Source organism: Tachyglossus aculeatus, assembly GCF_015852505.1.
Source record: "Tachyglossus aculeatus isolate mTacAcu1 chromosome 12 unlocalized genomic scaffold, mTacAcu1.pri SUPER_6_unloc_1, whole genome shotgun sequence".
Taxonomy (NCBI): Eukaryota; Metazoa; Chordata; class Mammalia; order Monotremata; family Tachyglossidae; genus Tachyglossus; species Tachyglossus aculeatus.
Genome location: NW_024044828.1, coordinates 16913221 through 16929578, shown reverse-complemented (window position 1 = coordinate 16929578; position 16358 = coordinate 16913221). Strand labels below are relative to the sequence as shown.

The following is a 16358-nucleotide window of genomic DNA, read 5'->3' as shown; positions in this document are numbered from 1 at the left end:
GAGGAGAGAATTACGCAATGGGCTGTGATTGAATCACCAGGGGAATTATTGAAAGTTTTCCCTCTCCATTGCTTTCCCAGGCTTCATCCTGGCAGCCACCAATGGAGCAGTTTCAAGCTAATCGTGTCCGAGCCCGAAATCGCAAGGAAAAGTTCCAAGGTTCTTAATGCTTTGATTTTAGTGTGACATCGACATGAGAAGTGATGTGACCTAGTGGAAGGGACACGGGACTGGGAGTTAGAAGAACCGAGTTCTAATCCAAACTCTGCCACTTGCCTGCTGTGTGTCCTTGGCCAAGTAACTTATCTTCTCTGGGCCTCTATTTCCTCATCTGTAAAATGGGTATTAAATACATGTCCTACCTCTCTGTTAGACTTTGAGCTAGCTCCATGTGGGACAGGGACTGGGTCTGATCTGCATGTCCATATATCCCAGTGCTTAGTACAGTGCTAAGCAAGTAGTAAGCGCTCAGTGAACACAATTATTATTACTGTCAGTATCTGGGCCCTCACTCCCTTACTGCCTGGAAGAATCAGACTCAACAATCCATTAATCTCACAGTCTCCTTGGGATGGGACAGGAGAGGTCATTCCCATTTTACAGATGGATAAATTGGGCATCAGAAGTTAAACCATGAAGACAGAGCCAAAATCCAAAATAATTTTCCTTGCTCCTTCCCTTTCCCACTTAATGTGCATTGTTTCACTGAACAGACATCATTCTCTTCCTTCAGAAAGAAGAGAAAGAGAAGAAAGAAATGGAGGAGGAGGAAGAAGAGGAGGAGGAAGAGATTGAGGAAAGGGAAAAGCGGGACAGGGAGGAAAAGGATGAGGAAAAAGAGGAAGAGGAGGAGAAGGAAAAGGAGGGAGGAGGAAGAGAAGGAAGACACTACCCACATTCAAAGCCCTACTAAAATCACCTCCTCCAAGAGGCCTTCCCCGACTAAGCCCTCATTTCCCCATTCACCCTCCACTCTGTCGACTGGGCACTTGCATCTGTACCCCTAGGCACTTGATATCCTCTCCCCACCCACAGCATTTGTGTACATATCCTAATCTGTAATTTATTTTACAGATAGACTGTAAGCTCCTTGTGGGCAGGGATCAATCAATCAATCAATCAATCGTATTTATTGAGCGCTTACTATGTGCAGAGCACTGTACTAAGCACTTGGGAAGTACAAATTGGCATCACATAGAGACAGTCCCTACCCAACAGTGGGCTCACAGTCTAAAAAGGATCATGTCTACCAACTCTACTGAATTGTTCCTTGTCAAGGAAGTGAGAGGCAGTGAGGCCTAGTGGAAAGAGCACGGGCCTTGGAGTCAGAAGGACTTGGGTTCTAATTCCAGCTCTGCCACTTGTCTGCTGTGTGATCTTGGATAAGTCGCTTAACTTCTCTGTGCCTCAATGAATTCATCTGTAAGATGGGGATTAAAAGACTCTGAGCCCCATGTGGGACATGGACTGTGTCCAACCTGATTAGTTTGTATCTACCCCAGCTCTGAGTGCAGTGTCTGGCACACAGTAAGGGATTAATAAATACCATAAAAAAGTACAGTACTCTGCATACGGTAAGTGCTCAGTAAATACCATGGACTGATTGACTGAGGAGAAAGAGGAGAGGAAGGATGAGGAGCACAGGGAGAAGGAGAAGGAGTCGAAGGAGTAAGAGGGAGAAGTAGGATGAGGAGTAGACATGGGAGGATGAGAAAGAGGAAAAGGAGAAGGGAGAAAAGGAAGAGGAAGAGGAGGAGGAGCCCTCTCTGTCTGAGCTGTCCACTGGGGATGATGTCTAGATGGCTTGAGGGTCCTTCACAGGACGGGAATGACATTATGCTTCTCTTAAACAGGGGCCCTGGGGATAATCTAGGGGATGTGGTGATCTCCCAAAGAGAGAAGAACAGGAGCGAAGGTGAAGCTCAACACCGAGAACACCTGAGAAGGATGGAGAAGATGGGAGAAGGGATCAGAGCTCTGAGGGGGCAGGAGGGGATATTGGCTTTTCATTTCTCCAACAGTTGATTTTTCCTGGTCTCCAGAAACAGTGCGGTTTTGTTTTGTTTCCATGTTTTTCTGTCTAGCAGATTTTCCTTCCGATTTTGCTCCAGTAGGAACACATGAGTCATGAAAAGATAAGGGTCAAGAGAAAATAGGATTCAATTTTGATCATTTCCCAAGAGAAGCCAAGGGGGTGGGTGTGTCTCTTCTCTTTGGTGTAGATTTGAACACAGTATGGTGTCCCCAAAGCCCTTCTCCTCCAAAAGTGTCACAACAACTGATCTCCCAACAGTCAATCAGTAGCATTGACAGAGTGTCTACCGGGTGCAGAACACTGTACTAGACACTTGGGAGAGTACAACGGAATTTCTGGCCTCAAGGAGCTTCCAGTCTATCGGTTCTTTGAGATCTTGTGTTATTATTTATTCGATCAGGTGTGCGTTTCTCTGTGTCCTGAACAAATTACAACAAAGCAGACAATAGCCAAATAGGTATGATGATTGGTATTGAGATGAAATTCTTCTGGTTGTGGAATTCTGGATCCCGAATTGATAATAATAAAAATATTTTGTAACATTATATGGAATGTAATATTAGTAATATTACTATTGGAAAGCCAAGTTCCACATCCCCATTAATAATAATAGTAATAATAATGATGGCATGTATTAAGCGCTTACTATGAGCAAAGCACTGTTCTAAGTGCTGGGGAGGTTACAAGGCGATCAGGTTGTCCCACGGGGGGCTCACAGTCTTCATCCCCATTTTACAGATGAGGTCACTGAGGCCCGGAGAAGTGAAGTGATTTGCCCAAAGTCATACAGCTGACAGTTGGCGGAACCAGGATTTAAACCCATGACCTCTGGCTCCAAAGCCAGGGCTCTTTCCACTGAGCCACGCTGCTTCTCTATTAAGATGTTCGCAGATTTTGATCCATGGAATAGGAGTTAACAATGACCCAGACCTATTTGTTAACCTTCTCACTGTGCCTTCATCTTGCCTGTCACCACCAACCCCTAGCCCTCGTCCTGGCTCTGGCCTGGAACGCCCTCCCTCCTCAAATCCGACAGACAATCACTCTCCCTCTTCAAGCCCTATTGAAGGAACATCTCCTCCAGGAGGCCTTCCCAGACTAAACCCCACTTTTCCTCATCTCCCACACCCTTCTGCGTCATCCTGACTGGCTCCCTCTGCTCTTCACCCATCCCAGCCCCACACCACTTATGTACATATCTGTAATTTTATTTATTTGTATTGAGGTCTGGATCCCCCCGCCGGACCGTAAGCTCATTGTGGGCAGGGAATGTCACAGGTTATCATCGCATTGTACTTTCCCAAGCGCTTAGTACAGTGATCTGAACACAGTAAGCACTCAATAAATATGACTGAATGAATGAACCTAATGCCAGCACCAAGAGTTTAGATCTCCAGGTACCCCACTTCAGGTCCTTCCACATTTGAGGGGTTCCCTCCGGGTCCATGCCCTTGGGATCAAATAACTGAGAGTCTCCTGGCTCTAGCCCTTCTACTAATATCACTGGGCCTGACTTCCTGCAGGCTCACCCCTACTCCAATACCTGCCCTCTGCCAATCCCGTTTAATAATTATTATGGTATTTGTTAAGCTCTTACTATGTGCCAGGAACTGTACAAACCTCAGGGGTGGATATAAGCAAATCAGGTTGGACACAGTCCCTATCCCACATGGGTCTCACGGTCTCAATCCCCATTTTACAGATGAGGTAACTGAGGCCCAGAGACGTGAAGTGACTTGCCCAAGATCACACAGCAGACAAGTGGCGGAGCCGGGATTAGAACCCATGACCTCCTGACTCCCAAGTCAATGCTCTATCCACTAGGCCACGCTGCTTCATCATCCGTCTGCCCTGATTCGGCCCGCTGGGCCAGTCTGCTCTGCCTTTGGCTTACTCCAACCTTTGACCCTCTGTCTGATTGGGGCCACCCTTTTTGGCCCACCCTACTCCAGATTCCTCCATCATTCATTCATTCATTCATTCAACCGTATTTATTGAGCGCTTACTGTGTGCAGAGCACTGTACTAAGCGCTTGGGAAGTCCAAGTTGGCAACATATAGAGACGGTCCCTACCCAACAGTGGGCTCGCAGTCTAGAAGGGACTCCGTCATATGACCACCCAGACTGGAGCCTAATGGGGTTAGGGACTGTCTCTATATGTTGCCAATTTGTACTTCCCAAGCGCTTAGTACAGTGCTCTGCACACAGTAAGCGCTCAATAAATACGATTGATGATGATGATGACCCGACATTCCCTCCAGTCAATTTCTCCAGAACTCCCTTAGCTCTAGCCAATCCTCTAAACCAACTAAGGGGGAGAACAACCCAGAATTCCCTAATCCTAGGTTGGCCGCCAATTCTAATTGGCTCCCTTGACAATGTGGGAAATTTGAGCAAGGGAGGATCTTGGAACGCTGCTCCAATAGGCCATCTTTCTCCCTTGACGGCTCAACTATAGTCAAGCCAGGAGGCAACCCGAATCCATGACGTAGCTAGCTGGGAGGGGACCTCTGGATGATCTGAATTCCATCTTCCACCCTCTCTCCCAACGGCTGACACTCTCCCTGCCCATCCCCAAAGGAATGGTTCCCGGGAGTCTCAGAGCCAATCATAATTCCTCCTCAAGTGTGGTATGTAACGGATCCTCTCTTCTCTGGGCTGGGATTTCAATGAGCCACTGCTGATAGACTCCAGAGCCCGGAGCTGAGTTCAAGACCTGGAACTCAAGGGCTTCCCGTGGCCATTTGTCCCAGCTTACCCGGAGGGTTTTGTCCAAGGGGTGGGAGACGTGCTGAGGAAGCAGGAAAACGTTCCCGAACTCACCTGGAAATTCAGTTGATGCTACTGTAAGTTTCTAGCCCGGACACCCTGATATAGATGCTCAGTTCTGAGGAAGTTTTTTCCTGCTCGACCTATCTCCAGCCCTCTAGTTTCCTCACCCCATAGGTTTCTCTTCCCATCTATCTCTCCTATCTGTCTCTTCTTCCTTTTACTGTTCTAATTTCATATTTTTAATGGTATCTGTTAGGCACTTACTACGTGTCAGGCACTGTACTAAGCTCTGGGGTAGATCACAGTCCCATGTGGGGCTCACAGTCTTAATCCCCATTTAACAGATGAGATATGAGGCACAGAAAAGTGAAATGACTTGCCCCGGTCACACACCAGACAAGTGGCAGAGCGGGGATTAGAACCCAGGTCCTCTGACTCCTACGCTCTTGCATTTCCACTAGGCCAGGCCGCTTCTCACTAGACGATGCGGCTTCTCATCCACATGGTTCCACCCCTGGAATTGTTGAGATGTAATTTGTACTTGGATCTGGATTCTTTGGGCACTTGGAATTCACCCCACATTCAGCCCCGGAGCACTGATGTACAGATCTGTAATTTATCTATTTATGTTAACGTCAGTCTTCCCCTGAAGACTGTAAGCTTGTGAGCTGAGGGAATGGGTCTACCAACTCTATTGTATTCTCCCAAGATTTTAGTAAAGTGATCTGCATACAGTAAGCGCTCAGCAAATACCATTGATTGATTGATGGATCGATTGATTGGACTAGAGCTCCCTCCCTGCCTTCCTGTTTAGTCCAAGAAGGTGACTGCTCCTTTAAGGAGGAATTTTATGGTCTCTGGTGGACTGGAGTGAAAAAAGGAAGGGAGGAGACTAACTAACCCAACGTTTCACTTTGCTAAAAATGACACTGAAGGAGGTTATCTTCTTATTAGAGAAGAAGCGTGGCTCAGTGGAAAGAGTGCGGGCTTGGGAGTCAGAGGTCATGGGTTCTAATCCCACCTCTGCCACTGATCAGCTGTGTAACTTTGGGCAAGTCACTTAACTTCTCCGTGCCTCAGTTACCTCATCTGGAAAATGGGGATTAAGACTGTGAGCCCCATGTGGGACAATCTGATTACCTTGTATCTCCCCCGGAGCTTAGAACAGTGCTTGTCACATAGTAAGCGCTAAACAAATACTAAAATTATTATTATCATTAATATTACCCTGGGTTTCAAATAACGAAAATCAGTTTAAAACATTTGGATTGATGACGATAGATGGACTGAAACCGTATGACCCAGTGAAAGAGACATGGGCCTGGGAATCAGAAGGCCTCAGTTTTAATCCCACCTCCGTCAGTTTCCTGCTTGTGTGACCTTGGGCAAGTCTGTGCTGCTCTGTACCTCAGTTTCCTCATCTGTTAAAAGGGGATTCAATACCTGTTCTCCCTCTCCCTCAGACTGAGAGCCCCATGTAGGACAGAGATTGTGTTGGAAAATAAGCTTATATTGAGTCTACAACAGTGTTTGGCACATAGTAAAGGTCGAACAACAGACGACAATTGTCATTGTATTACAGGTACTTATATCCCCACTCATCAGCACTGCAGACACCCTGCTACCACGGACACCAACTCAGAGAAGGGGATGCAAATGTACAGAGGGAGGGAGATGTGTCTGGAACTTGGCAAAGGGAGGGAGGAATGGAACTTGAAAATTCAGACTTATCTATGATTACTTCTTTTTTTAGGGTATTTGATAAGCAATTACTATGTGTCAAATGCCATTCTAAGCCCTGGGGAAGATACAAGTGAGTTAGGTTGCACACAGTCCTTTTCCCGCATGGCACTCACAGTCTAAACAGGAGGAGAAGTGAAGTGATTTGCCAGAAGTCACCCAATCAGTATTAAACAGAGCCGAGATTAGAAGCAGTGTGGCTTAGTGGCAACAGCAGGGGTTGAGAGTCATAGGTGGTGGGTTCTAATCCTGGCTCCGCAACTTGTCAGCTGTGTGACTTTGGGCAAGTCACTTCACTTCTCTGTGCCTCAGTTACCTCATCTGTAAAATGGGGGTGAAGACCATGAGCCCCGAGGTGGAACAACCTGACTACGTAGTATCTCCCCCAGCACTTAGAACAGTGCTTGGCACATAGTAAGTGCTTAACAAATACCATCGTTATTATTAGAACCCATGTATTCAGACTCCCATGCCCGTGCTCTTTCCACTAGGTCCCGCTGCCTTCTTCCTCCTGTCGTCTGCTCACCTTAGGAAGAAGTAGAACTGTAGGTTCCTTTTTCTATTTCTCTTTCAACTCCAACCCCAGGCCTCCATGACTCCGTCTCCTCTTTAGTTTTTCCTCAGGGGAGAACACCAGGGATGGAGAGAGCCAACGGCACTCTGTTGACAGAGTTCATCCTCGCGGGGCTGCCTCACCCTCCAAAGCTGAGGGTCTTCCTCTTCCTATTCTTCCTGGCCACCTACACCCTGACCCAGTTGGGAAACCTGCTCATCCTTCTCGTCGTTTCGGGCACCCCCAAGCTGAGGGCCCGTCCCATGTACATCTTCCTGGGGGTGCTGTCGGTCATCGACATGGGCATCTCCACCGTCATCGTCCCTCGGATGCTGACGACCTTCACGGCCACGGTGCGGCCCATCTCGTACGCGGGCTGCGTGGCCCAGCTCTACGGTTACCACTTCCTGGGCAGCACGCAGTGCTTCCTCTACACCATCATGGCGTACGACAGATACCTGGCCATCTGTCGCCCACTGCGCTACCCGGCAGTGATGACCCGCCGGGCCTGCTCCGGGCTGGTGGCGGGTGCCTGGGCGGCCGGCTCCGTCCACGGGGCCATCCAGGCCTCGCTGACCTTCCGCCTGCCCTACTGCGGCCCCAACAAGGTGGACCACTTCTTTTGTGACATCCCCGCTGTGCTGAAGCTGGCATGCGCCGACACCGCGGCCAACGAGCTGGTGACGCTGATGGACGTCGGGGCGGTGGCTTCCAGTTGCTTCCTGCTGATCCTACTCTCGTATGCCCGCATCATCCAGGCCATCCTGGCCATCCGCACTGCCTCCGGGAGGCACCGGGCCTTCTCCACCTGCGGCTCCCACATGACCTTGGTGACTGTGTACTACGTGCCCTGCGCCTTCATCTACCTGCAGCCTGACACCAACAGCCCGCTCGGAGGGGCGGCCGCCCTGTTCCCCACCGCCATCACCCCTCTCCTCAACCCACTGATCTACACTCTGAGGAATCAGGAGGTGAAGCGGGCCCTGAAGAGGATGATGGCAGAACTGGGGAGCAAGAATGGGATCTGATCGGTTCTGCCCCTGCCATCGCTCGTTCACCGTCCAAGAACTGCGCTGTGGTCTGCATGGGAGAAGCTTGGGCTTGGGACCCGGGACACCCGGGTTCTACTTCTGGCTGGGTGACCTTGGGCCGGTCGCTTACCCCCTCTGGACCTCAGTCTCCCCATCTGTAAAATCGGGATCAGTGATGAGCCCTGTTTGCAACAGGGGCTATGTCCCATGTGATTATCTTGACCGGTCCAAGTGGTTGGCACATAGTAAGCACATAGTGGACAACATTATCACTGACTGGAATGTACTTACCCTAGTGCTCGGCACAGATTAAGTACTTAGCAAATCCCATAATTATTGAAACACTAGACATAAAGAAGCAACCGGTAGATCCGCAAATTAGCACAGAGCAACTCTGAGCCTAAAACCAAACTGCACGAACCGTTGCTTTTTCTTCTTTCAACCTTATTTATGTAGCCTAGTGGACAGAGCACAGGCACGGGAGTCCAAAGGACATGGGTTCTAATGTTGGCATCTTGGGCTTCTTGTTGCACTTCCCAAGCTCTCAGGACAGTGCATTATACCCAGTAGGTGCTCAATAAATAGCATTGCTCCTACTAGAATTTCTGCTTTTGTTCTGTTCAGAAACTGAAGATTCAAGTCGGGCCTACCGACTCTGTGTATTGTATTCTCTCAAGCACTTAGCGCAGTGCTCTGCACACAGTAAGCACTTAATAAATACCGTTGATTGAAGTTGCTTTTCTTGCCTATCCCAGACAATAAATTCAGACCAAACTCTACACTCAGAGACCAAAACCATTCTTGTCCTCTAGACCGTAAGCTTCTGGTGGGCAGGGAACTGGACTACCAACTCTGCCGTATGGCACTCTCCCAAGAGCTCAGTACAGTGTGCTCTGTACCCAGTAAGCGTTCAATAAATACCACTGAATGATTGATTGTCAGTCAGCCAGTAGTATTTACTGAGCATCTACCATGTGACGGGCATTCTACTGAGCACTTGGGAGAGTACGGTTCAGTTTAATAGATACTATCCTTGACTGCAAGGAGCTTACAATCTAGAGGGGGACACGACACTGAAATGATGTACAAATGGGAGGAGCTTACAATCTAGAGGGGGACACAGACACTGAAATGACGGACAAATGGGAGGAGGATGCTTCAGAATGTAATTGATCAGCACTTAGTACAATCCCTGGCGCATAGTAAGTGCTTAACAAATATGTTTAAAAAAATATTGATCTGATGTATTGTATCTACCCCAGTGCCGGTATATAATTAGTGCTTAGCAAACACCCTGGTGATTATTAATTAGTGGAATCAGCCCTAGCCCATTCCCCTGCTATTCCCATCCAGACAATCCAGCCTTCCCAAAGCAATCAGTGTATACCTAAGGAAAGGTCCTAGCTCAGTCCAAACTCCCCCGACCCTCCTCTCTGCTCTGCCTTTTCCCCCTGGCCCTCCTTATCTTGGTATTTTTTGGGCACTTACTATGTGCCAGGCACTGTATTAAGCCCTACGGTAGATACAAGGCAATCAGGCTGGATTCAGTCGCTGTCCTACAAGGGGCTTACAAATTCAATCCCCATTTTACAGATGAGGCAACTGAGGCCCAGAGAAGTGAAGTGACTTGCCTAAGGTCACACAGCAGACAGGTGGTGGAGCCGGGATTAGAACCCATGACCTTCTGACTCCCAGGACAATGCTCTATCCACTAGGCCACGCTGCTTCATCATCCGTCTGCCCTGATTCGGCCCGGTCTGCTCTGCTTGCGGCTCACTCCGACCTTTGCCCTCCTGCGGGATCGGGGCCACCCTGTTTGGCCCGCTCTTTCCCCCGGATTCCTCCATCACATGACCACCCAGACTGGAGCCAAATCAATCAATCAATCAATCAATCGATCATATTTATTGAGTGCTTACTGTGTGTAGAGCACTGTACTAAGTGCTTGAGTTAGGACCCAACCATTCCCTCCAGTCAATTTCTCCAGAACTCCCTTAGCTCTAGCCAATCCTCCACGCCAATCAAGGGGAACAACCCAGAATTCCCTAATCCTAGATTGGCCTCCAATTCTAATTGGCTCCCTTGACAATGTGGGAAATTTGAGCAAGGGAGGATCTTGGAACACTGCTCCAATAGGCCAACTTTCTCCCTTGATGGCTCAACTATAGTCAAGCCAGGAGGCAACCGGAACTCACGACTAGCTAGCCAGGTGGGGGACTTTGGATAATCTGAATTCCATCTCCCACCCTCTCTCCCAATGACTCACTCCCTCCCTGCCTCTCCCTAAAGGAATGGTTCCCGTAGGTCTCAGAGCCAATCAGAATTCCTCCTCAGGTGTGGTACGTAATGGAACCTCTCTTCTCTGGGCTGCGATTTTGACGAGCCACTACTGATAGACTCCAGAGCCTGGAGCTGAGTCCCAGACCTGGAACTCAAGGGCTTCCCGTGACCATTTGTCCCAGCTTACCCGAAGGGTTTTGTCCAAGGGGCGGGAGACGTGCTGAGGAAACAGGAAAACGTTCCTGAACTCACCTGGAAATCCAGTTGATGCTACTGTAAGTTTCTAGCCCGGAAACCCTGATATAGACTCTCAGTTCTGAGGAAGGTTTTCCCTGCTTGACCTATCCCCATCCCTCTGGTTTCCTCACCCCACAGGTTCCTCTTCCCACTTATCTCTCCTATCAGTCTCTCCTTCCTTCTACTGTTCTAGTTTCATTTTTTTAATGGTATCTGTTAAACACTTATTATGTTCCTGCACAGTACTAATCACTGGGGTCAATCACAGTCTCAATCCCCATTTTACAGTTGAGCTACCTGAGGCACAGAAAAGTGAAATCATTTGCCCAAGGTCTCACACCAGACAAGTGGCAGAGCAGGGATTAGAACCCAGGTCCTCTGACTCCTAAGCCCTGCATTTCCTCTAGGCCACGCCGCTTCTCACTAGACCATGCTGCTTCTCATTCACATGGCTTCACCCCTGGAATTGTTGAGATGTAATTTGTACTTGGATCTGGATTTTTTGGGCACTTGGAATTCACCCCACATTCAGCCCAGCAGCACTTATGTACAGATCTGTAATTTATCTATTTATGTTAATGTCAGTCTTTCCTTGAAGACTATAAACTCCAGTGGGTAGAGAATGGGTCTACCAACTCTATTGTATTCTCCTAAGGTTTTAGTAAAGTGATCTGCACACAGTAACCATTCAGAAAATACCATTGATTTATTGAATGATCAATTGATTGGACTAGAGCTCCTTCCCTGCCTTCCTGTTTAGTCCAAGAAGGTGACTGCTCTTTTAAGGAGGAGTTTTATGGTCTCTGGTGTGAAAAAAGAAAGGGAAGAAAGTAACTAACTAACCCAAGGTTTCGCTTTGCTAAAAATGAAATTAAAGGAGATTATCTTCTAATTATCCTGGGTTTCAAATAATGAAAATCACTTTTAAACATTGGGATTGATGATGATTAATGGAGAGAAGCGGGTGTGGCCAGTGGAAGAGGTGTGGGCCTGGGAATCAGAAGGCATCAGTTCTAATCCCACCTCCATCAATTGCCTGTTTGTGTGACCTTGGACAAGTCCCCTTACTGCTCTGAGCTTCAGTTTCCTCATCTGTAAAAAGGGGATTCGATACCTGTTCTCCCTCTTCCCCAGACTGCGAGCCCCACGTGGGACAGAGATTGTGTCTGACAATCAGCTTATATTGAATCTATATTGGCACATAATAAGGGTTGAACAAAAGACCACAATTGTTACTGTACTACCGGTAGGTGTATGCCTGCTCTTCAGCACTGCAGACACCTTGCTTCCACTGACGCCAACTCGGAGAAGGGGATGCAAATGTATGGAGGGAGGGAGACGTGTCTGAAACGTGGCAGAGGGAGGGAGGACAGAAACTTGAGAATTCAGACTTATCTGTTATGACTTCCGCTTGTTTTAGGGTATTTGTTAAGCCCTTACTATGTGTCAAACACTGCTCTGAGCACCGGGGTAGATACAAGTGAGTTAGGTTGGACACAGTCCCTTTCCTGCATGGCACTCACAGTCTAAGAAGGAAGAGAACTGTGGCACAGAGAAGTGAAGTGATTAGCCTAAAGTCACCGAGCCAGTATTTGGCAGAGCTGGGATTAGAACCCAGGTCTTCTGATTCCCAGGCCCGTGCTCTTTCCACTAGGCCACGCTGCTTTCTTTCTCCTTGTTGTCAGCCCACCCTAGGAAGAAGCAGAACCGTAGGTTCTTTTTTCTATTTCTCTCTCAACTCCAACACCCCCGCCCTCCATGACTCTGTCTCCTCTTTAGTTTTTCTTCAAGGGAGAGCACCAGGGATGGAGAGAGCCAATGGCACTCTGTTGACGGAGTTCATCCTCGCGGGGCTGCCTCACCCTCCAAAGCTGAGGGTCTTCCTCTTCCTATTCTTCCTGGCCACCTACACCCTGACCCAGTTGGGAAACCTGCTCATCCTTCTCGTCGTTTCGGGCACCCCCCCAGCTGAGGGCCCGTCCCATGTACATCTTCCTGGGGGTGCTGTCGGTCATCGACATGAGCATCTCCACCCTCATCGTCCCTCGGATGCTGACGACCTTCACGGCCACGGTGCGGCCCATCTCGTACGCGGGCTGCGTGGCCCAGCTCTACGGTTACCACTTCCTGGGCAGCACGCAGTGCTTCCTCTACACCATCATGGCATATGACAGGTACCTGGCCATCTGTCACCCACTGCGGTACCCGGCGGTCATGACCCGCCGGGCCTGCTCCGGGCTGGCGGCGGGCCCCTGGGCGGCCGGCTCCGTCCACGGGGCCATCCAGGCCTCGCTGACCTTCCACCTGCCCTACTGCGGCCCCAACAAGGTGGACCACTTCCTTTGTGACATCCCCGCCGTGCTGAAGCTGGCGTGCGCCGACACCGCGGCCAACGAGCTGGTGACGCTGATGGACGTCGGGGCGGTGGCTTCCAGTTGCTTCCTGCTGATCCTGCTCTCGTACGCCCGCATCATCCGGGCCGTCCTGGCCATCCGCACCGCGTCCGGGAGGCGCCGGGCCTTCTCCACCTGCGGCTCCCACATGACCTTGGTGACCATGTACTACGTGCCCTGCGCCTTCATCTACCTGCAGCCTGACGCCAACAGCCCGCTCGGAGGGGCGGCCGCCCTGTTCCCCACCGCCATCACCCCTCTCCTCAACCCACTGATCTACACTCTGAGGAATCAGGAGGTGAAGCGGGCCCTGAAGAGGATGATGGCAGAACTGGGGGGCAGGAATGGGTTCTGATCGGTTCTACCCCTGCCATCGCTCTTTCACAGTCCAAAAACTGCGCTGTGGTCTCCTGGGAGGAGCTCGGTACTGGGAGCCGGGAGACCCGGGTTCTACTTCTGCCTGGGTGACCTTAGGCAAGTCGCTTACCCCCTCTGGACCTCTGTCCCCCCATCTGAAAATCGGGATCCGTGATGAGCCCTGTTTGCAACAGGGGCTATGTCCCTTGTGATTATCTTGACTGGTCCTAGTGGTTAATAATAATAATAATAATAATAACGGCATTTATTAAGTGCTTACTATATGCAAAGCACTGTTCTAAGCGCTGGGGAGGTTACAAAGGTGATCAGGTTGTCCCACGGGGGGCTCACAGTCTTCATCCCCATTTTACAGATGAGGGAACTGAGACAGACAACAAAATAAAACATGAGGACAGGTGTCAAGTCGTCAGAACAAAGCTAAATGCACATCATTAACAAAATAAATAGAAGAGTAAATATGTACAAGTAAAATAAATAGAGTAATAAAGCTGTACAAACATATATTCAGGTGCTGTGGGGAGGGGAAGGAGGTAGGACCAGGTGGATGGGGAGGAGGAGAGGGAAAAGGGTGAAATGATGTACAGATGGGAGGAGGATGCTTCAGAATGTAATTGATCAGCACTTAGTACAGTGCCTGGCACATAATAAGTGCTTAACAAATAAGTTTTAAAAATATTGATCTGGTGTACTGTCTTTATCCCATACAATTAGTGCTTAACTAACACCCCAGTTGTTATTAATTAATAAAATAATTCCTAGCCCATTCCTCTGCAATTCCCATCCAGACCATCCAGCCTTTCCAAAGCAATCAGTGTTTACCTAAGGAAAGGTCCTAGCTCAGTCCAAACTCCTCCGACCCTCCTCTCTGCTCTGCCGTTTCCCCCTGGCCCTCCTTACTGTGGTATTCGTTGGGCGCTTACCATGTGCCAGGCACTATATTAAGCCCTAGGGTAGATACAAGGTAATCAGGTTGGATTCAGTCCCTGTGCTACATGGGGCTCACAATCTTAATCCCCATTTTACAGATGAGGTAACTGAGGGCCACAGAAGTGAAGGAACTAGTCCCATTTTCCTCTCCCAGGGTCTGAAAGTACATAGAAAGAGGCCAGCTGAGCAAGAGTTAAAGGGTCATTTACACACACACAACTCATCAATACTCAGAACTGCTCCTATACTCTCCCAAATGCTTAGTAGAGTGCTCTGCACATAGTAAGTGCTCAGTATATAATAATGAGTGATTAATAATTGTGTTATTTGTTAAGCCCTTACTATGTGCCAGGCACGCTGGGTGCGGGGGGGAACGAGAGAATACAAATACAAATCGGGTTGGACACAGTCTCTGTCCCACATTGGGCTCACAGTCTTAATCCCCATTTTACATATTAATGTCAGTCTCCCCCTCTAGACTGTAAGCTCCTTGAGGGTATATATATATATCTATATATCACCTGTGGAATCAGCCTCTTTCCAAGTGGATTTAGCTTCAGTTTTCCATCTTGAAGCACTTTCTTGACCTCACAGGGAGGGAGAGCAGAAGTGACTCATATCTATATATAGATAGATAGATAGATAGATCTATCTATCTATATTATATATCTATATTATATATAGATAGATAGATATATCTATAGATATATATATAGATATATATTATATAGATATATTTCTATATAATAGTCTATCTATATTATATATAGATCTATAGATCTAGATATAGATCTATATATCTATCTATATTATATATATATATCTAGATATATAGATCTATATATCTACAAACTCTATTCCATTGTACTCTCCTAAGCGCTTTGTTCAGTGCTCTGCACACAGTAAGCGTTCAATAAATTAAATTGATTGATTGATTATCCCCGTCCCTCCTGAGGTTTAGCATCTAAGATCTTGTCTTAAAACTCTCCCCCCCCGAAATCATTCCTACCTTCCCCTCCACCACCGACACCACAACACTTCCCCGCTTTTTTTCCTTCTTATCTCCTCTCAGAACAATAAGGAGATTTCCATCCTAAAAGCTCCACAAAGATTTCTGAGATATCAACTTGAAGGGCCCAACCCCCAGTAAGGAGACCATGTGGAAACTTTTCCCGCAGCTCCAATCTGAGCCTCAACCCAAAACATCATCTAAGCAGGTCAGTGCCTCTGAAAACACAAAAGTCCGGTGGATAAAGCACCACCAGTAATAGCAGATTGAACTGGGACTTCACTTGCATTCATTCATTCAATCGTATTTATTGAGCGCTTATTGTGCGCAGAGCACTGTACTAAGCACTTGGAAAGTACAATTTCATTCATTCAATCGTATTTATTGAGTGCTTACTGTGTGCAGAGCACTGTACAATTCGGCAACAAATAGAGATAATCCCTGCCCAACAGCGGGCTCACAGTCTGGAAGAGTCACTTCTGCTCTCCCTCCCTGTGAGGTCAAGAAAGTCCCGTGCTCCAAGATGGAAAACTGAAGCTAAATCCACTTGGAAAGAGGCGGATTCCACAGGTGATTTTCCACAAGTGCCCGCTTGTACTTGGGCGTGTGGAATGTCAATTCAAAGACCAAGCTGGCCCCCTCTATCAATCAATCAATCATATTTACGGAGCACTTACCGTAGGCAGAGCTCTGTACTAAGCGCTTGGGAGAGTGCAATATAACAAACATGCTTCCTGCCCTCATCGACCTTAATCTCCCCCTTCTAGAATGTGAGCCCGTTGTTGGGTAGGGACCGTTTCTACATGTTGCCAACTTGTACTTCCCAAGCGCTTAGTACAGTGCTCTGCACACAGTAAGTGCTCAATAAATACGATTGAATGAATGAATCCATCAATGGAATTTACTGGGCACTATCCGTGTGAAGAGCACTGTTCTAAGTGCTTGGGGGAGTGTGATATAGGCTCTCAAATATGCGACCCTAATCAATCAATCAATCAATCGT

General features: G+C 48.2%; 2 protein-coding genes across 2 annotated transcripts; both read left to right on the top strand.

Moving 5' to 3' along the window:
• Positions 1–7186: 7186 nt before the first annotated feature.
• LOC119921120 (olfactory receptor 10G3-like) lies at positions 7187–8128 on the top strand. The gene has a single exon (XM_038741479.1). It carries the CDS (start codon positions 7187–7189, stop codon positions 8126–8128), a length of 942 nt encoding a protein of 313 aa, XP_038597407.1.
• Positions 8129–12453: 4325 nt separating this feature from the next.
• On the top strand, positions 12454–13396 carry LOC119920835 (olfactory receptor 10G3-like). Its single transcript, XM_038741057.1, is given in 2 exon segments — positions 12454–12609; positions 12611–13396. Coding segments are annotated over 2 exon segments (942 nt in total).
• The last annotated feature ends 2962 nt before the right edge of the window (positions 13397–16358 follow it).

Bases quoted from the DNA above. Each gene is read 5' to 3' on its own strand.
- LOC119921120 (XM_038741479.1), top strand. From the start codon at position 7,187: ATGGAGAGAGCCAACGGCACTCTGTTGACAGAGTTCATCCTCGCGGGG.